The following is a 21680-nucleotide window of genomic DNA, read 5'->3' as shown; positions in this document are numbered from 1 at the left end:
GTGATTTTTCTTTTATTTTTATTTTTCGTAAATATCTCGTTGCAGCTATATTCTTTGAACAATGAATACTGCTCATTGTGTGAAAAACTGGCGTTCTTGCAGAGGATTTCTTTCGGGCTATCTGGTAACCAAAGCACCTAATATGGACGTCCACCCAGTAATGCTATTCATCGTGGCACTTGGCAGGCGCTACATCAGGTGAGTCAGCAAGTGCAAATTACTGCTCATTTGATTGGTATGAATGTAATAGATGGAAACAGAGATGCTGGCCACTGAAGGCAAGGTATATCTACCTTGCTGAAGGCCTGGCGTATGCTACTGAAACCGTAGCGTGAAAGCTGACGCAACGCAGGAACACACAACGGGAATACACATTCACATACACGCACACCTAATTAAGCTAGTTGATGATCTTGTTAGGACCTGTTACCTGATGGCGATCTCCAAAGATCTGCAAGACTCAAGCAAAGCCATTACAGTAACAAAAAAAAAAAACTGGCATTAGGGACCAGCACATTTGATGCGCTGTCTAAGCGTGTCGCACCAAGAGAAAAACATGTTTATGGTGCATGTTTATCAATATGTAATAGCTATACTATTGCATTTACGAGCCGCTATTCCGTAAGTTCATTTATTTTGATCACGGCGTTTAACATCTTCAAACAGCACAGTGGGATTTAGGGAACGCTGTAGTGGAGGGCTACGGATCAATTTTGACCAAGTAGGGTTGTTTAACGTGTACCACTGTGGACCGCTGCGTCCAGAAGAAATAAACCCACGATCTCGTGCTCGGCAGGCGAGCGCCATATCTCCTGAGCCAACTTGGTGCGTCCCATAATACGCATGCTTGCCATGATGAACATTTAACAGTGCGAACAGACAAAGAACTAAATGTAACAGCTGATCACATGGCACGTGCATCTCATCAAGAGAATTAATTATCACTAGTTCCTCTAGCAATGAGTGATGCGCGATGTTTATTGAACAAGCTATGTGGTAGATTGTCCAAGGAAACTTGGTTCATAAATGATGCGCAGAACTCTCAATTATTAACATTTATTATGGGATAGAATTCAATATTCCGTTTAAAATTAACCGATCGGTTGAAACAACAGTACATAGGCTTCAGCTAGGCGCTGCCTATACTAAATGCTTCCTATATAGGATATGAAAAACGAATAGTGCTACATGATCATGTGAAGAGGCTGAAGAAGACAAAGAACACATTCTTCTACACTGTAAAAAAACATGATGCTCCCCGTAAGAAGCTTTCAGAAAAACTACATGTCTTGGATAGATGACCACTATCCATAGGAAAAATTTTGGGTCCATGGCCGACAGAAAAACTACAAAACATTCGCTGCCGCGCCTTAGTACAAATTTCGGAGGAATCAAAAATATAAAAAATACTAAGTCCGATATCAGCTATTGCTGGCATTGTTATTATTAACAGGCACTCTTGATTACATGTTTATTGTGTCTTCGTGTTCATGTAGCATTTGTGTCTGCGTACAAGACTGTTGTATTTAGAGCGCGGCATTCAAGAGGGACCTAATTCGCAAGTGCGCAACATCTTCTTTGTGAACTTGGTATTGTGAACATTTATGCTTTCTGAACTCATGCGTTGTGTGTGAACACTTCAGTTTTGTGAGTATTTATGTTATGAGAACACTTCTGTTGCGCGAACATTTATTTATATTGCAGGCAAGACTTAGTACGTGAATGTTCGTACATATGGTTATCAGTCCAGTTTTGTGATTTTTGACAACATTCTGAGGACAACTGTCATGCAAGAGAAGAGGAGTAGCCGGCGCCACATATAGGCACCAACCTCTCCTAAAATAGATTTAATAATAAAAAAAACTAGACAAGTAGGTGACGCAGAAACGTGCATGGCCAACTTCGTCTTGTGCTTCGTCTGTTCGCTCTGTTAAACGTTCACTATGATCCAGAACTAACTATAGCCCACCAACAAGCCATAACATGCTTTCCGGCAACTGGTATAGCCGTTTCAGAGTTCGAGATTTGCGTTGACCTTATTTCAGCAGCCTGGAATTCAAAAGCTCCTCTGCACGGTATTTCCAACTGCGCATGTTCGGGTGATATCATAATACGTGTCAGCAGTCATAATACAGCAAAAATGTAAGAAGAGAAAATATAAGGAGATCAGGAACTGAAAGTCGTCCATGCCTATAGTGTGTCTCTTTCTTCGCAAAGCTGCAAGCACCTTGCACGGAACTATAAAGTATGCAGCCATTGCGCAGGCTGACGCGCGCATGTCCGCTGCCATGCCGCAGGTTTATCATGCCAATGGCCGCGCTCCTGGGCTTCGTATTCCTCATCCCAGCCTTGGTGGACGGACCCGTGCTGCACGACTACTGGCCGCTCTTCCAGAAGCCCTGTGACAAGAGCTGGTGGAAGATATTCACCATGTCCCAAAACTACATGGATGACTTCAAGGACTTGGTGAGTAGCCCGTCCCGTCCCTGTCTCACCTAGCTGCTGATTGTTGTGCAGAGCTTCTACAAGAAACGGCCACTACGAGTATGTCAAATGCAATGCTGGTCAGAACGCGCACACTACACCGCACTGCTTCACCACTCTGCCTAAACTGCCAGGAAATAATGAAAGCCGGTAGTAGCTCGCAAGAATGGGTACCGGGCAATCCTTACATCAAGTGAAAAGATAGCGAACGCGCCGACCAATGGAAGCTTCCATTTAATAAAAAGTACGAGAAGATAAACCTGACAGGCAGTCTTTTGGCTATACCCTGAACTTGAAGAGGTGATGGGAGAGAAAAAGAGAGAAATAAAGCATATATGCACGAGTAGGGACAATCTACGTGTATGGGAAAAAAAATTAATTGCCTACATGGACGGCCACTGAAGTTCGTTGCCTTCAGATACCTTAGTAGCGTTCGTGTAGTTTTTCTGGGCTGAGGGAGTATGAGATGAAGATCCCAGTTTGTTCGCATCAGTAAAGTTGGCGCGTTCACTGAGCTCACCGCAGACCCACGACTCTGGCTTTGGATTTCAAAGCGGGGACAGCGGCAGTGGCGGTGCTCGCTAGTGCCCTCCCAGATGCAGTGGTCCCATGTTGGGTTATCAGAGAGTCCAGCGAGGCATGTGTATGCACTGAGAAGAGAGCACATATTCCAGCTACACAGTCCGCAAATAACTTGTCGTTGGCAGCCTTCTCGCACAGGAGATACAACGAATGTACGAAAACAAGTGGTTGTATCCCTCCACTAAGTGCCGACGACTTGTGCGCCTACAGACGAGCTGATGTCGGAGACGTGTTTGCGAAATACGAAGAAGTCCGTATTTAAGGTTACCTCCTGCCGTGAAGGCTACGCCTTGACAGCACAGCAGCGCTGTAACGCAACGCGAGAACCGTGTGGTTAATGTGATCAGTGTGCTGGTCACAGGCTTTGAAGTATGTCATTTAAACTACCCAGTTTGTTTAAAATGTCCAAATGAACATTGCTTGCTAGTCGGTGAAGCTCCCTCGCAGCGCCTCATCTTGATGGAGTGATAATCATGCATGAAGTCTTGCCGAGTACGGATAAGAGGCAGCCTTCCATCCTTGCCGAAGTGACTTTTCGAAAATGCCGCAAGGACCCGTTTTCGTCGTATGCATAACATGCAACATATAAGTGTGTGAGGCCTAATATCGCGCACGTATCGAGAAGGTATCGATTCACTGAACTGCCGATCAAATTTCGAAAACAGCTTGGATCGGCAAACACCGTCACTCTGTGATTGCTCCGTTTGCAAACCAGGCACCTGCTGATGGTTAGGAGGCTAGCATGGTGTGTTATGATGTCACATCATCGACTGTTGATCTTGAAATCTTCAAACGACGTTCACTTCGAAGAACCAAGTTTTAATTGTTGCTATAGCTCCCCATGAACCTTATGCCTGTATTTAAGAAATCCAATAAGGCCGATTTACCACCAGTCGTCACATTGCATCTACATGGCAACCTCATTCCAAAGGGTAGACAGACTCCGTGTGCTAGGCCTTCACATACAATACAACGGAAAGACAACACATACGCTTCACCTACTGCGCCAACAAAGCATCCAAGTAACGCACCTGGTAAAGCGCATTACGAACCGCAGATAAAAATACTCCTAGAGGAAAGATGTACTCCACATCGTACAAGCACTCATAATTAACAGATTAACGTACCACCTCCTCTACGGTACTAAAGGCAGCGCTGGGGCTACCCCAACATGCGACCACGCAGCTCCTACTAAGACTCGGTGTGCACAATACAATCGCAGAACTAGTGAAAGGCCACCTTAACAGCCAATCCCAACGCCTCCTACGGAAAAGGCAGGGGGGCCTCATTCTATCCCGGCTAGGATACCAAACGCCGAAAAAAAAAACGCAACAGGATGACCCCACTCTTCTAGCGCTTAGCATTCGACACAAAATACACGCGGCCCCAATTCCCGGGAATATGCACCCTGACCGTTTTAAATGCCCGATAGCGGCAACAGCACAGCCCCTGGCCCGAGTCTTTGGCGATGTCACATTGGACACACCGGTCCTATATACACCGCCATGGCCCGGTACCCACAGAGACTTGCCTTGTGTCTAGTCGTTCTAGATAGCACAGACACTCTGAGGGCTTCGGCCACGCTCAATACTGTAGACAGTGGCACGGCAGAAGAGGGTACTATCGCCCTGGGTACTATCGCCCTATCGCCCCATACACGCTTCAACCATACCGGCACTGCACTGGCCCATCACAGTGGTCACTGATTCGCAAACCGCCGGCGGGACTTTGGAACATGGAATAGTGATACCATACACACGCCATATCCTCACATCATTACACCCTACAGCGTTACACAGGGTGCGTATCGTCTGATACCTGGACACGCCTCTCTCCATGGTAATGAACGCGCTAATGCGGTAGCCCGAGAGGTCGCAAATCTGGCGCCATTGGAAGAGCTGTCCAACCCAGACGACGCCACCGACAGAACCACTGAACTACAGTCAAGCGCTACAACATTATAGCAGGACCCCCCCCACACACACACACACATCACACACCATTGCCTTAATCGAGAAGATGCCGTCGCCTGTGGCGACAGCTACAACCTCATTCCCCTGTCTCTTTTACTTTCACCTCTTCCAATCCACACAATATCCCTCGTATTGTCCCTGCTGTGGGGCAAAGTCCACAGTATATCACTGCACCTGGGAATGCCCACACCGTCCGGGCTACACTCTCACCTTAACCTGGAGGACTGCGCTGACCGGCTCAGACCCGAAGGAGCAGCGACGGCAGATCAAGCAGGCACACAGAGTGGCGCGAGCCAACGGGGCTCTTAACTAGGCGCTGCACGCTACGAGGAAGACGCCACACCTCATTCACAATAAAAGTTTTTTTTTGTCTCACTCTATCTCTCTCTTTATACGCAGATGCGGTAAGTGAGCTCCAATAGTTGAACTACACGGACCCATCTAGGAGGAGTGGCTGCCGCCACATATAGGCGCCAATATTTTTCACGATCATGTGCTAAAGTAAAGGCATAGGCAAATTGTGGCCATCGTAATAGTGCTCCAAAAACTACCCTATACCTAGAAAAATAACATGATTTGTCTGCAGCTCATAATTATGTTCTTGCCTCTATTTGTGCACCTGTAAAATACACATCTTCGAGACAGTGTATGCCGTTGCAGTTGATAGCAAATATATTTTTGTCTCTGCACCCAGCGCCTCCCGAGTGTGGTGTCGTCAAGCAATCAATTGTGTGTGTGTGTGTTTTTTTTAATCCTATGCAGTGTATGCCCCACTACTGGTACCTCTCAGTCGACTACCAGCTTGCCATCGTCAGCACCATAATCCTGATTTTCATCACACCTAAGTAAGCGATCCTTTACTTGGTTTTACCCCTTTTAAGGATATTTGTTGCGTGCCTTTTTCTGCGAGATGCATTTATGCGATTTTTAACAATATCCTGCGGCCCCTACATCCGTTGTTCAATTTTCAAGGTTAGTTTGGTACAATATACAGGGTGGCCCAATTATCATGCAGCAAGATTTTAAAAAAAAACACTGGACGACGCTTGAGCTTCCCCTTTAAGAGTGGAACACATTAGCGGCAGTGCAGGGCTGAGCAATGGCTCATACCCCCGTAAGGTAGAGGCTACAAGCAGTGACTCATCAATGGTTAATACCCCCGTAAGTAAGGTAAAAGGGGTTTGTGTTTGGGTTTTCGCGTAACACAACAGTTTTTTTTTCTGTATATTCAAATTATTTTTGTGCATATTCAAATTACAATCCGACGCTATCCTGTCTGTATGTTGTGTGTAAGTCGGACTTTACGAATTTTAGAACGCATTTTACTTTGAGAAATGTAATTAGTTCAGTAACGCCTCTGCGCCACGCGATGGGCCTGCGCGTTTGTGGTTCGGGATGATTTTTTTTTTTTTTTTGACGGACAACGCCGCCGACGGCGGACACCAACACCGTATTTTCTGCGACACGGGGCCCTTAACGCTGTCGCATTAAAAGGAGCAATTGCGTTACTCGAAGAAAACCTAGATCGTATTGTTTCCAGTACAGTGGAGTACCCGCCAGTAATTTTTTTCGTTACTGAGATTTAATTGAATAATTGTAATTAGTTATCTAACTCGAGAAGTAATGTCCTAATTATCAAAGTGTCAATGAGAAAATTGTAGAGCAACATGAAAAAAAAAATCACCAGCCCTTCCCCTGTCGAGCAAATGGGGGTAAGCGAAGCTTGTCATGCGTGTATGTGACCTTCGTGGTGATTTTCTTTCTCTCACTCTTTCTTTCTTTCTCTCTTCTCTCTCTCTTTCTCTGTCTCTCTATCCACCATTCTCTCTCTCTTTATTTCTCTATCTTTATTTCTCTCTCTTTATTTCTTTCGTTCTCTCTCTTTTCTTCTCTCTTCTCTCTCATTCTTTCTCTCTTTCTTCCTTTTTCTTTCTTTCTCTGACCTTGGTGGTGATTTTCTTTCTCTCTCTTTCTCTTTCTGTCTCTGACTTTTGTGGTGATTTTCTTTTTCTTTCTTTCTCTCTTTCTTTCTCTCCCTCTCTCTCTTTCTTTCTCTCTCTCTCTTTCTCTCTCTATCGTTTTTTCTATCCCTCTCCCTTTCTCTATCTTTCCCTGTTTATTTCTCTATTTCTTCATTTCTCTCTTTCTTTGTGTGACTTTCGTGGTGATTTTATTTCTTTATCTCTCTTTCTATTTCTCTCTGTTTCTCTCTCTGTCTTTCTCTCTATTCTTTCTCTCTATCTTTCTCTCTCTCTTTATTTCTTTCTTTCTTCCTCTCTTTCTCTCTCTCTCTAGCTCTCTTTCTCTTTCTTTTTTGTCCCTGGTATGTGCCAATGAGGTTGGACCCTTTCTGCACTATGGCCAGGATCGGCCCACTTTTCAGCGTGACACCACCACCATCACCACCACCGCCGCCGAAACTTGTGAGCCTATAAAGCTTCGCTTAAAACTCCCGATACAGCTTTCTGTTGCTCAATACGTGCTCATAAAAGTGTTTTTCCGAGCGTGAAAGAAGCCTGCATGTATACGCAAAGTGTCTCGAGTGGCCAGTCACGCGGCAGTTGACAGTTGACAGTTGACAAGAACTTTATTGAAAGGTCCTGAGGAAAAAAAATTGGGGGAGCCGAAGGCACCCCAATCAAGTTGGTGGCTCCGCCCATGACGGAACCGGGAGCTGGTGGCTCTCGGCGACGTCGCGGGCCCTCTGGACGGCCTGTCGTTGATGCGTAAAGGCCGCGCTTTGCAGTAGGGCGTCCCACTTGGATTTGTCGTGAAGACCAGAGCCCGCGTTGAACGGGCACAGCCAGAGCATACGATCGAAAGAGCAGTACTCGTTCTCACATTTGGAGCATGATTGCGGGAAGTTGGAATCTATCCGATTGAGCGCTCTGGGGGTGAGGTACGACCTCGTCTGTAAGAGCCTAAACGTGACAGACTAAGCCTTGTTTAAGTTTGGGTGAGGGGGAGGGAATATACTCCTGCTCAGTCTGTAGAGGGATGTGATCTCGTTAAAGGTGGTAAGAGGGTCTTTAGGGGAGCAATCCTGTGAGAGAGCTGGACCATTAGCCCGGGCGCGGTTCGTGAATTCACGCGCTAGGCAGTGAGCCTGCTCGTTGGGGTTGCAACCCGCTTGATTAACTACTCCTTTAACGTGGGCCGGGAACCAGGCGATATGGTGACCCCCTGTCTCGTTGTCCGCAGTATTTTCAAGAGATTTGTTGAGTGGGTTAGCCATGTGCTTAGACACTAGGGCTGACGAGAAGGCCCTGACGGCAGTGCGCGAGTCGGAGAAAACAGTCGTTGGGCCTTTAGCAGCGTTAAGGGCCAAGGCTATCGCGGTTTCCTCCGCCTCGTTTGCGTGCTTAGTGCAAACGGACGCAGCGCTAATCAGCGTTCCTCGCGCGTCTACGACCGAGATTGCAAACCTGTTTTCGCTGCCGTATTTGGCCGCGTCAACGAAGAGTGCATCTGCCCCGTACGGATTAACTCTTTGAAGGATGGCTTTAGTCCGTGCGATTCTTCGGCCCTCGTTATATACCGGGTGAATGTTTCTCGGTACGGGATCGACCGTTACACCTTCCTTGGCTTGTTTGAACAGGGGGGATCTGTCGAGCGGTGGTTGTATGGATGATATACCTGCTTCGTTAAGGATTTTGTTACCCGGCTTAGTTAACGAAAGCCTGGAGATCTGTGCAGTGAGATGTGCCTCGATTAATTCATCGATAGTATTGTGAAGACCGAGCTCCAATAGTTTCTCCGTGCTAGCACATTGTGGGATGCCGAGTAGTCTTTTGATACCGGACCTAATGAGCGTGTCGAGTTCGTTCCTTTCTGCTTTGCTCCATTTGAGGAGAGGTGCCGTGTAGGTAACTTGATTGATGGAGAAGGCCTGAAAGACCCTGAGTAGGCTGTCCTCCTTGAGTCCCCCCTTTCTACTTGTAACTCTGGCAAGTAGCCTGAGTATATTGTGCGCCTGTGCGCCTGTGCTACGAGCTTTTTTAGAGCTTCTGCATTACATCCTTTGGCGTTGATTAAAAGTCCAAAAATTTTGATGGAGTTCACCCTTGGAATGGGGTGTCCTTCTCTAGTCGTAATTTTGACTGGCAGTGTTTCCAGAGGCTCAAGGTTCCTAACGCCTTGCCAAGCCTGCCTGTAGAGTAAGAGTTCGGATTTGCTCGGCGAGAGCTTTAGTCCTGTGTCTGTAAGAAACACCTCCGTCACCTCTATGACCCCCTGCAAGGATTGCTCTAGTTCGGCCAGAGATCCCCCCGGAGACCAGATTGTAATGTCGTCCGCATAAATCGCGTGGCCCACTTTTGGGAGTTCGGCTAGCCTGTTAGAAAGTTTATGCATGGCGATGTTAAAGAGTAACGGGGATAGGACCGAGCCCTGAGGAGTTCCGTAGTTGCCCAGTTCGTAAGGACCGCCCGAAATCGTACCCAATCGAAGGAGCTCCTTTATTTTCGACAGGAAAGAAAAAGTGAAGTTAAAGAATCTACGCCCTATATTAAGGGAGGAAATTTCTTTCAGGATGTGCTCATGCGCTACCTTGTCGAAAGCTTTGGCGAGGTCGAGTCCAAGGATGCCTTTAACGCCACGCGACGCGTTGTCGAATATGGATCTTTCTAGAAGGAGCATTGCGTCCTGTGTTGAAAGTCCTCTTCTAAATCCGATTAAATTGTCTCTGAAGATTTCGTTGTTCTCTATGTGTTCTGTGATTCTATTAATGCTTCGAGCATGTTCGGCCACTTTGCAAATGCATGATGTTAGAGAGATGGGACGCAGGTTACCCATATGCGGGGGTTTCCCGGTTTGGGGATAAGCACAACCTTGGCTGTGCGCCATTCCAGCGGGACCTTCCCCGAACTCCATACTTCGTTTATCTCTGCCGTTATGATTTCTATGGCATTGTCGTCCAGGCTTCGGAGGAGTTTGTTGGTAACTCCGTCTGGCCCAGGGGCGTACCTTCCGTTTAGGTTGAAGAGAACGTGTCTAATTTCTGGTACAGTGAACGGTTCGTCTAGCTCTGGCCTGTCTAGCCCCATGCATCCTGCTCCCACCTTTCCGCCTTGCGAATCTCCTTCCTTATTGGAGAGATAGGTGTGAGCCAGGGTGTTGATGGCAATTTTGCGTGTATTCACGACCTACTTTCACGCTCGGAAAAACACTTCTATGAGCACGTATTGAGCAACAGAAAGCCGTATCAGGAATGTTTCATGTTGCTCTACAATTTTCACATTGACATTTTGATAATTAGGACAATACTTCTGGAGTTAGATAATTCATTACAATTACCTAATTAAATCTCACAAACAAAAAAGTTACTGGCGGCTACTCGACTGTACTGGGAACAATACGAACTAGGTTTTCTTCGAGTAACGCAATTGCTCTTTTTTAAAATCTTGGTGTATCATAGCTGGGACACCCTGTACAGTGTTCAACTTCAGATAATCAGGAAATTACGTAGTCCTCAATTCGTTTTGCGTTGATCAGAAAGAAGCCACACTAAGTAGCTTGTTTGCGGATATATTTACATCAAGCCACAAATTGATATATGTACCACTGGAGTCATAGCATTCCAGTCAAGAGATACAGATTCAGTAAGTACAAATTTAGTCTAGTCCATCAGTAAGCCAATAGGATAAGGCACTGTGTCTATTTTTCAACTGAAGACTACCATGTGGTCAGAAGCCACATCGATGCTCGCACTATTTGCTTTTTTTTTTTTTTGCTTCAGCAATCTCTTTGTTACTTGACACAACGATAATTGTTGCTATCTTTGGGGTTAATTCAGGTAAGAAGAGTTTTTCGGCACATAAGTTTCCACAAGTGCATTTTCCCGTCTGTCATGTAGTTGCACCTTCCTCAATTCACTTGTGACTTTTGCCAGTTTCACGAACGACTGCTCTAATGGTTACCTTGTAGATGGCCCAAGGGAGCCCTGTGGATCATGGGACTTATCGTTGCTGCCACTTGCCTGACAACCGGCATTCAGATTTACGTCAATGACTACGCGCCGTTCAACATCGTATTTACCACGAACGTACGGTAAGTCTTGCAGTCAGCTTATTCAAAGTCATTCCTCTCCATGGGCTCCTACCGAATTTTGTACGTAAAGAGAATTTACATGAGGGGGAAAAAACAATACTATGTAGCCAATTCAGCTTTCTGGGAATCTTTACGAGTGTTCGTAACATCACGCTGCAACGTAACGCTCAAAGTGCTCAATTTTAATCATGTATAACTCCCCAGTTTCTATTTCTTCCCCCGTATGGATATAGTGCTTCTCAGTCACCAGCTATACCGTGCCTTTGAATCTCCTCGCAGGCAGCTTATCGATTCGGCGATGAACATCTATGTCAAGGCGTACACGCACGCGCCGCCGCTGTTTGTGGGCATGATCTTCGGCTGCCTGGCCGTAAGGAGGCACCAGCTGTCACGGAAGGTGCAGGCTGCTGCGTGGGTTTTGGCTGTCACAGTGTCCCTGGCCGCGCTGCTGGGCGTACGCAGCTGGTTCGTGGGCCGCCAGCCGGAGAGGCTCGAGTCGGCCTTTTACGGGGGCCTGCACCGCGTTTCTTGGGGCTTGAGCGTCGGCTGGGTTATGTACGCTTGTGCCACAGGCCGCGGAGGTTTCGTCACGAAGATCCTCGCCTGGCCCATCATGTACCCACTGGGAAGGCTATCGTTTTCAGTCTACCTGGTCCACATCCTCCTCATGGCCGTCAATGCTATTCTCAGCCGGGAGCACGTCACGCAGCAGCCTTTTCTGCAGGTAAGCCACAGTGCATGTACACAAGTCACAGGTATCACGCCGCATAGAAGAGATAGTACGTGCCGATGAAGCAACAGTTATTTGTGCTTTGCGGAACTTCGATTCCGGTACTGCACAGAACTAGCTATGGCCAAGCTGCCAGGAATACCTACCACCACAGTATCAGCGAGGAGGCCATGATTAGCTTCATTACAAAGCAAAAGGTTCTTACTAAGTTATCATGGGCTTGTTGCTAAAGCGCTCAAATATTACCTAGCCTTTGGCAGGGCTTCATTTCTTACAAATAGGCGACCGGTGCCAGATAAAAAGTGGTGAACTAGGTCCGCGTAACGTTAGGATTATTTTCAAGCTATTCCATCCCTTTTTTTTTTTTTTTGTCATCTACCGCTTCTTGTGATAACGCAGTTGTGTCGCTGCTCACACCCCTGACGGAGAGCGAAAAGGAATAGACTCGGAATAGAATCGTCACATATATCCCCACCCTAATTTTTTCGCAAGACCTAACTTCCCAAAGCTTTACAGGGGCCATAACAGACGGCGTAGAGGAGGACTCAAGATTAATTATGGCCACTTAATCAATCACAAATTAAGATCATCTGTTCTGGTCTTGAGCTATTGTTTGACGCGACTGACAAAACGTAGCCTCACCAGTTCTCTTTTTTTTTTTTTTTCGACGAACATGTGACTAACTTGCGCTGCTTGGTGGTTTTCGCAGGCTCAAATATACATCTCCCAAGTCATCATGTCCTACGCCCTGGGAGCTATCGTCTACCTCCTCATTGAATGTCCCGTGGCCGGCCTGGACAATGAGTTCTTCCGGAGATTCCTGCCCCTGGAAGGGCTGAGGAGTGACAACACCAAGTACAATAACGACGCCCAAGAAATGAAGGCTGTCCAAGTCGCCACCGGGAATGTTGCCACCAAAAAACAGGACGTGGGGTTATTCAAGCATGAACTTTCCAACGGCTTTCACGACGTCATAAAGAACGGTTGCAATGGAAGCCATCCCAATGGCTACGTCAACAGCGCTTGTGAATACGATCTCAGCGAGAAAGACACTGCGGCCAATGGCGCCATCGTTTCAGTGAAATTCTGAGGACACGTTGCGTATCTAGCTACTGAAATGTGTACATAGTCCTGCACGTGTTTATTTTCCTTGTTTCTGTAGCTGTTGTGTTTATAGAATTGTGAAGGTTTAAAGCAGGTTATTTTTCTAAAGCCGTATCCACGGCAATGAAGCCATCCGACGCTGCAGCACGTAGTGGTTTAAATTTTTATAGTTTGTACATGTGTGCTGTGTTTATTGTAGTTGATGTGGTTATGCACCTCCATAATTTTATGCAGGGATGTTTCTTTTTTCCTCTTTATCCGTCAAGTGCGAGTCTTTCACCTGTTTTGAAGAAAAATTCCTTCTCTTCAGGCTCGTTGTTTCACTTTTTCTTGCTTCTCTCTCTTTATTTCTCTGTCTCTCATTCGATTCACAGCAGCAGCATGATCATTGACATGGTTACGGCGCGTTAGATGGCAGCTAACTCATTCACGCCACCTTGTCGCTCTTCTCCGAGATTAAGTGCGAAATGACGCGCACTAAGTTTTGCCATTCAACGCACATTTCTGTATTTTCGCTCCTCCGCGTGCAGTGAATATATCCTGCTAAGGAGAGCCAATCCGTTTTCGGGTCACGTTCGAAGTAAATTATTGCACAAGATTTCTCAGAAAGCTACGCACGTTTACAAAAATATCTCGAAAGATGGTTTGTCAAGTTCCAAGGAAAGAGATGGTTCAATGTTTCATGAAATCGTTATTTGGTTGCCCGGGCCGATTAACTACTAGATATAGGTTCGTGCGGTACCCTCAGGGAGTGGAAGGAAGACGTGCGTGTTTAGCAAGATCTTGCATTCTTTTTTAACAGCGAAGCTGTACTAGCTAACCGTAAAAAGTGGCGCCTGCTGTCGCAAAACCTCGCCGAGCTATGACGTCACTGCGTTGCCTAGCAACCACCTCGCGAAGTGGCGTGTGCCTTGCCTCCTCTCCGTGCCGAGCACATGTTGCCTTGACATTGAGAGGGAAGGAGAGCATGCGCGCGGCGCGCGCAATGCTCGGGAGAGGGAAAGAGAAAATGAGAGCGAGATAGAGGGTGAAAGAACTTGTTGCAGCACCAACGAGGCAACGCGCAGAGCTGCTGCCGACACCGCCCGCGTTGCCTAGCCGTGCATGCGCCGAAGCACTAGCGATGACGTCACCTCGCGTTGCCTAGTAACCGCCGGCGCAGGTGCGCGCTCGCTTCGCCCGACACAGACACGGCTCCTGCTCGCCTGCCTGCGTTTGTGGCATGCCAGGAACGCTGTCGCTCGTAGGCGCCGACGAGTCCAGCGCTGGTCACGCGAAATGTCGCGAAAGGGAAGGTACCTCCGAAAATTATCGCTCGAGAATACCAGCCCTACATGCGCAGTTAACTTAAACCAAGTTAAGACCTAGCAGTAACCAAGTTAATATCTAGCAGTAGCAGCCAGTTAAGACTTGAGGATTAACACTTTCGCTGTGCCTAAGCTTTGCACGACCGAGTGCAAACTTGCCCGCTTTTTTTTTCTTTCTTTCTTTTTTTAGATCCTCAGAACGCGATTCATTGACACGCGCGTCTCCCTCAGAATGCACCGCGTGGGGAAAACCTCCGTATGTCTCGCCTGTCTGAAAGCAAACAGTTTTTAAACGTGGTCGACCATCCGATGACGTTTTTCTTTCAAGCGTTCAAAGCGGGCTGACCAAGGGTCTCCACGAGCGTAAAAGGACATTTTATGCTTGCCGTTACGCCAGCGAGCCGCGTCCTTCCTTAAACGAGCACCGGAGACCTTCGGTCACGCGACGTTGTCTGTCTTCCTTACTACTGCTCTTAGGTCCAGGCGATCGCTCTCGGTCGTCTTGTACCGCGATGTCGAGAGGTAGTAAGAAAAACAACGCTTCCATCGGGATCTAATTGTCTCTGGGAACGCAGGCACGTCATTGTGAGGCAACGGTAGCGATTGAAAGTTACTGGAATGAATCGCGAGCATGCGCCTTCAGTGTGCCAGAACGCTCCACCGCACCTTTTGTGTTCGATGCTTTGAATATTTTGAAGGACGTGCAAAGAAAGGAAACAGCGATCCTGGGAATAATATTTACGCCGTGTTTGTGCGTCTCCGGCTCAGTAGGCGTGGGAGGCTCATTATACAGTTCGCGCTTTGCCCTAGCACATATAGAAGTGCGCTGAGTGTCCAAGCGCTCGTATGTCAGCTGTATGCGAGTAGCGTTTCATTGCGTGATGATTCGATGCGTGGTTAGCACCTATATAGCTGAGCAGTATAACGGCGTTTTTGCAGCTAGAGCTTCAGTGACGCAAACGTGACACCGAAATACCCGAACCTTTGTTAAAAGATGCTGCCATCGAGCATTAAAGGGACACTAAATACGCCCATAGGGAAGATTTTAGGTTGATAAACCATTCATCCGAATCCGTATTTTCATTTGTACGACGGAGCATTGTTTAATACAACTGGAGAAAATGGCAAACTTTAGCTTTTTAATATCGTACTGAAACCTCGGCGCCGAAATCATGTTTTTATTTTCCTTTTTTCTTTCCTTTTTTTGTAGTACTTCTTCGTATTTGGCCTATCTTGTGCGCAAAAAGAATTATCGAAATTTGCGAAGTTGAGTTTTGTTTCTTTTAGGATTCAATACAGTTCTTATTTATTAATAAACAATAACTACCTCTCGACTGACGTCGTAATAATCCATGACGTGGTGAGATGGTGCGAGAACTTCATGGTAGCGTCGCCATCCGCCTTGGCTATCGCTGTTTTTTTTCTGTTTTCCGGGAGGGGGGGGGGGGGGGGGGGGCAGACGTCTTGCAGAGAGTTCCTTCACAAGTAGAGCAGCCGTGTTTGATATTCTGGAAGGTGTAATTTACTAGTGCAGCTTAAGGAAATATTTCTCTTGAAGGTCCCACTGTGGTGAATGAAGCGCCCGCGAATATATCCGAAGAAACTCGTGAATGCTGCAGTGACAAAGTGTTTCCAGTGTGGAGGGTGAACCTCGATGAAACTTGTGGCCTTCGAAGCCACTGCCCTGCTAAACCTTACGAGATACGGTCTCCCATGACTTCTCTAGACTTTTTCTTTTGTGTGTGTGTGTGTGTGTGTGTGTGTGTGTGTGTGTGTGTGTGTGTGTGTGTGTGTGTGTGTGTGTGTGTGTGTGTGTGTGAGTGTGTGTGTGTGTGTGTGTGTGTGTGTGTGTGTGTGTGTGTGTGTGTGTGTGTGTGTGTGTGTGTGTGTGTGTGTGTGTGTGTGTGTGTGTGTGTGTGTGTGTGTGTGTGTGTGTGTGTGTGTGTGTGTGTGTGTGTGCGCGCGTGTGTGTGTGTGTGTGTGTGTGTGTGTGTGTGTGTGTGTGTGTGTGTGTGTGTGTGTGTGTGTGTGTGTGTGTGTGTGTGTGTGTGTGTGTGTTGGCTCTGACATAGTAGAAACACATTTCACAGTAGCGAACGCTCGCTCAGAGGTGTCAATTGTAAGGCCAAATGTTTTAGCATAAAACCACCGTTCTGAGATGCCATATATAATGCCGCAGCCGCACGCCACAGAATAGCGAGCTGCCGCTATTTGCGTAATTTATCAAAGACAGTCGTAGACAGCGGCGAGGAAGCCCACCGTTCTACCTCCCCGCTGTGTACACCTGGTTTTAGCGCGTTTGGGTGTTTGTCCTTGTGTGCGTATACGTGTGTGTGTGCTACTGAAGTGTGTTGTTGCAAAATCCGGTGGTGACAGTGCTGTTGTCTTGATGTTACTCTTTGAACGAGAGGTATAGGAAAGCTGAGAAGAGTGACATATTGAACTGGGGGCACGCAAGCCCAACCTAGCACAGCTTTAATGCGGAATTGAAAGTTCATGAACTGCGTGTGCTAACTATGGACGTGGTTTCGAGCTCTCCAACCATCCGATATGCACGCGAATGTGCGAGATGTGCAGCTCGCGGTGAGGGTAGTGATAGTGAACAATATGTGCTGTGAACCGTTTATAACGTCAACGATGTTTACATGTACAGTGTACAATAAAACTTTTGTTTCCCGTTATTCGTCAGTCGTTTGAACAATCTGTCAAGTTGTTCCCGTAACAGGATATCAACAGTATACATACGAATATGCCTCAGTTCCCAGTTGACGGCCTTTTTATTTTATTTCTTGTTTCAGTTTTATTGCCAATAAAGTAAAAGAAATAAAAAAGAGGATAAGTCACCTTAAAATGGTGACGGCTACCCCTTTTCATATAGCAGTATAGAAAAGTAATAACATAAGAGTTGTAGTTCTTGTTGCCTAAGTGCGCAGTACACTGAGCGAAAAATCTCGGTGTGTTAATCAAATCATCACGCTCAACCCGTGCAACTGTATACGACTTCCTTACGGACTTGCATGTCATGAAAGACATTAAGAAAAAAAAAGTTGCAGTGGCTTAGCTCGGCTATGCCAGGATATACGTAGCGTTAGCAAAGGTTCAGCTGATTATTCTTAGCTTTCCTGGTTGTCTAGGTTGTCAAGGATTAGCTTGATTGTCATGCTTACTGCTGCTCCAATGACACACACGCGGTATACGTATTATGTGGCACATGTATTCATTGCTCCTACGCTCAACCGCTAATTGCCAGGCAACTACTTCGGGATCCGATGAGTCAAGCTTTTCCGTTCTTCTGCGCTGTTGAGCAGCATTTGCGCTCTCCTTCTCCATGGCTATACCACACTGGCAAACGCCAGTCACAAGCGCAGCGGCTCCAGCGCAGTGTCAGACGGCGACTGCACAGCGAGCGAGCGCGCGCCGGCGCCAGTGCGTCTACCACGGCTACGACGTCACTCCTCTGGAATGCGCAGACCGGCGGCGGTGAGTCGCGCACGGCGGCGGCGGAGTGCGCGAGAGGTGCCGGCTCCGGTGCGCAAGCCGTGTGACATCACTGATCCTTGCGCATGCGCAGCACGGCTCTTGATGTGCCACGCGAAACGGGCTTGGCTAGGCCAGTGTAGCTAACGCTACAAAATTACACCATCTTCCCGTAGGGGAATCCTCAGTAGTATGCGACGCAGCCATGGGGTCGACTGAAATTCCCATTACGCGAGCCCTCGTTGCATCAGTAGCAGCTTCTCGGCGGCGCTGACGTTTCCTTTCGGCTTCGCGAGCCCGAAGTTCGGGATCGGCCTGTCGCCGCTGCCGTTTCGTGGCAGCGGGTCGAGCCCTCTTCTCCGCGGCGCTGTCCACGGCGCTGACACTGGCGTTGACGCTGGCGCTGTCCGTGGCACTCATCGCGGCGTTGCGGCAGGAGAATGAGAGGAGGGGAGCGCGCGTGCGCCTCATTATACCGCGAGCTACAGTGGCGCCCCCCAGCGGAGTATGCAGCGCCTACCGTCGCGCCTCTAACCTAATCTGCTTCGCATTATCGCGCGCGGAGCCGCAGGTGTTGCCATTCGTTGCGCAATCCGGAGAGGAAAGGAGTGTCGGAGAGGAGAGGAGGAATGCCGAGAGAAAAATGAGACAAGGAGAGGAGGGGGAGGAGGATGCGCAGTGCGGGTGTGGACGCCGCACGGCGGATGGATGGAGTGAGGGAGGGAGATAGTAACGTAGCCCCGACCATAAGCTGCTTCGCATCTAAAAAGCTCAATGAAAACCGCTCTGTGACGAAAGGCTGAGTTTAAGTCTGCGTTCGGCGCTAGAAGACAGACTTGCCACGTATGCATGCCAGTCCTACAGTTACGTCCTCTTACAAACTTCCTGCGTATTCGCACGTTGGCATGAATTTAATTTCAAAGGAGAGACGATACTGAGTATTTCGGCTGAGACCAAGAAAGGCTTTGCCTTGGGCCAATAGCAGCGGAATGTGGAAACGCTGCTGTGAGGAACGAAAGAAGTTACTTTTTTTTGTGGAACCATCCGCTTTAAGTCTGCTGAGCTCGTGATGCTCAGCAGCAAAGAGGTGCACAAGCACGAGCTGCACTAGAGGAAAAGACGAGAAAACAGAAGAGCAGCTCAAAGAAGGCCGGCCCCAGGTACGGCCCCCCATGACTTAAAGGAAGAAGAAGAAGAAGAAGAAGAAGAGGAGGACCTCCCCACCCGTTTAGGTACCAGGGCATAAGGGCCGATTTCTAAACTAAATGGCAGATTCGTTGGTGAAAGCGTCCCTGAATGGCCCAGTAATTCAAATCCTACCGGTTTCAGCTTTCATCATAGGGGCTAGATTTCGGAGAAAAATGACGCTGCGTGAATTTCACGCCCCTTCTTTAACAAACTCCTCAGATTTACAGCACTTCTCACATTATTGGAATAGCAAACTCTGCCAAACGCGATCACTTGAAGTCGCTATCACTAGACTACACTGCAGATTTCCATTTCTAAATTTTTACCTACACAGAGCCGGTCTGGTTCCCTCACCGAACTGTCCCTATTGTGGACAACATGAAACATTAGATCATTTTCTCATTGTCTGTCAAAGATATACTGAATTGCGAAAAAGAACCTTAGAAACACTGTTCTACCTTCTTAGATTAGAATTAAATGTTCAAAATTTACTATCTTTGGGGGCCTCGACCCTTGGGCACAGCGACCGGAAGGTTGGCGATGCCATCCAGGATTTTATCGCAGGGTCAGAATTACATGATAAAATCAGGACTTAGGGTTCTGAAATATTTTTACAAATTTGATGACTAGCTGTTTATTTTTATTTTTTTTAGTTTTCCTTTATTCCTTTATTCTATGAAATTCATATGATATATTCTACCTATTCATTCTCATATGCATACGTATTCCCAAATTTATGTTTGCAGTATTTTATAAATCTTCTTTCTCATTGTTATATCGAACCGCCCGGTTCTTGGCCAATCCCCCAGAGTGGGTATGTGCAACTACCACCAAGGCTCTACATCTACATCTGCCACCGGCTTCTTGGCCAAGCTCCCGTAGTGGGTACGCGCCATAATATAGGAAGCAAGCAAGACCGGCGGTCTGCCTGTCTTGTCTCTTCCTTACAATGGCGCAGTCTGACAATAGCGAGACTTCAAAGAACGTTTTCACCACCACCAGGATCTTCCGAAGTGGTCATCTGGTTTCTAACTCGCAGCCACCGATGCAAATACGTACCGCAGAGGCATGGCGTCCATGCCTCTGCGGCGGTTCCTGGGCAAGGCAACGCCCATATGACTCAGACTTTTTCCGCGCTTTCACGGCAACTGCAAGACGTGGAAAATTGCTTCACTTCAGTCATTGGTTGCACCGAAATTTCCACTATAGCCGATGCAGAGCTTCCGAAGTTTTCGTGGTTTCAAGGACGACCCTAGCACCTGCGTTCGCACCGTGGACTAAGTTGCCATCAACCGCTCTTGGGGAGGTATACTGTAAGGGTCCTCCTAGTGAACATGTCCATTTCGTCTGCTTCCGAAGCGCTGATTGGCTGTGGCACTTGGCGCATTTGGCGCATGCCAAGTGCCACAGCCAATCAGCCCAGCCAATCAGAACTTCAACAGCGGACGAAATGGACATGTCCACTAGATGGACCCTTACAGAATACCTCCCTTGGTCAGAAAACGCCAAGAATTTGTCGCGGAAGGGTTCCGCAGAGAAGCAGCTAAAGCGTGGAATGAACCCAAAGGGCGCAAGTATTCCATATGGGCAACATGGAGCGCAGCACTATTATCTACGTTCTCGCCCCTCCCCTGCGCCTATGGCGGTCGCTTCATGAAGATGCGGTCGCGCAGGCAAACAGACAACGAATACATCGCTGTCTGCATGCCTATATATGAAAAGCTGTTGCTCTTGGAAGCTTGCAGCGTTGCCTGGACTACCCCGGCAGCCAGACAGTACGTTATTGACGGCATTGCTGCCACACACTAAACATTTCACACCATTAAGGGTATTCGTCTTTTCTGTCTACACCTCTCATTACACCCTTTTAGTACCCATTTTGCTCAAACCACTTTATCATAAGGGTACATACAAAAGTGTGAATTTGCCTCGAAGAAGGGTGTTAAATCGACTACTGAAGGGTGTTGAACACGCTGACGCATAAATCTGGGCACAAGAACGCGTATACGTCCGCGCATTGAGCAATGAGTCATTCTTTTTTCCTACGATTCTGTTATTACTTGTATGACGGCCACTCCAAAATGTTACATCCAGAAGAAGTACACGCATTCACTTACCATTTCATTGATTATCATTAGATTTCGTGTTCACAGTAATATTCTAATGGAATTAAGCACTTCTAAGACAAACTGCACTAACAGAATGAAAACACGCAAGCAACTTGCACAATTTTGCTGAAATTTTGCGGTGCCCTTAACAGCCCAAGAAAAAGTGGCGAACCTAAACAAGCTCCCTAGATACATTACAGAACAAACAAGAATGTGCTGTTGCACGAGCCTCAGCTGCACAGTGGCACCAACATACATATTGCTTCGCGAAGCCCTAAAGAAGACATTTATGGCGGCGAGGTCATGCTGGAAGTTATAAAACTCCTCCGGAGTCTCCCCGTGGCCTGCCGAAGTGCTTCAGAGCTTTAGCTACTAAGTACTAAGTTACTCATGTGCTTTCTACGCACATCCTCGGACGCCGTCGGTGTTAGGGGCTTGCGTCGTCAAAGCTGTAATTGCTGATCGATCCACAGCTTACGCTCTTACAAACGCACCCTTCAGTCTCTTCGTCTGTTTCCACAAAACGTACACGGTATTTCAGAGAACTAGGTGATGTGCTGAAATAAGGAAATTTGCAGGCAAAAGATGGTGTCAGCTAGTACAAGGCAGGAATAATTGGAGGTCGGTGGGTCAGGCCATCGTCCTGTAGTAAAATTAAAAAAGGCTAGCTGACGTTGAT

The 21680-nt window shown here is 47.4% G+C and overlaps 1 protein-coding gene across 1 annotated transcript; it reads left to right on the top strand.

Annotated features, from left to right (window-relative positions):
- The first annotated feature begins 81 nt into the window (after nucleotides 1-81).
- LOC119435394 (nose resistant to fluoxetine protein 6) lies at nucleotides 82-16904 on the top strand. Its single transcript, XM_037702264.2, has 6 exons — nucleotides 82-198; nucleotides 2298-2466; nucleotides 5802-5884; nucleotides 10965-11087; nucleotides 11367-11811; nucleotides 12527-16904. Exons 1-6 carry the CDS (start codon nucleotides 143-145, stop codon nucleotides 12905-12907), a joined length of 1257 nt encoding a protein of 418 aa, XP_037558192.1. The 5' UTR covers nucleotides 82-142; the 3' UTR covers nucleotides 12908-16904.
- Nucleotides 16905-21680: the final 4776 nt, after the last annotated feature.

Source organism: Dermacentor silvarum, unplaced genomic scaffold (assembly GCF_013339745.2).
Source record: "Dermacentor silvarum isolate Dsil-2018 unplaced genomic scaffold, BIME_Dsil_1.4 Seq675, whole genome shotgun sequence".
NCBI lineage: Eukaryota > Metazoa > Arthropoda > Arachnida > Ixodida > Ixodidae > Dermacentor > Dermacentor silvarum.
This window is presented reverse-complemented; position numbering and strand designations above follow the sequence as displayed.

Excerpts from the sequence above, each read along its gene's own strand:
- LOC119435394 (XM_037702264.2), top strand. The coding sequence starts at position 143 with ATGGACGTCCACCCAGTAATGCTATTCATCGTGGCACTTGGCAGGCGC. Across the intron at positions 199-2,297 it reads CTTGGCAGGCGCTACATCAG|GTTTATCATGCCAATGGCCG; the intron begins GTGAGTCAGCAA and ends GCCATGCCGCAG. Across the intron at positions 5,885-10,964 it reads CTGATTTTCATCACACCTAA|ATGGCCCAAGGGAGCCCTGT; the intron begins GTAAGCGATCCT and ends GTTACCTTGTAG.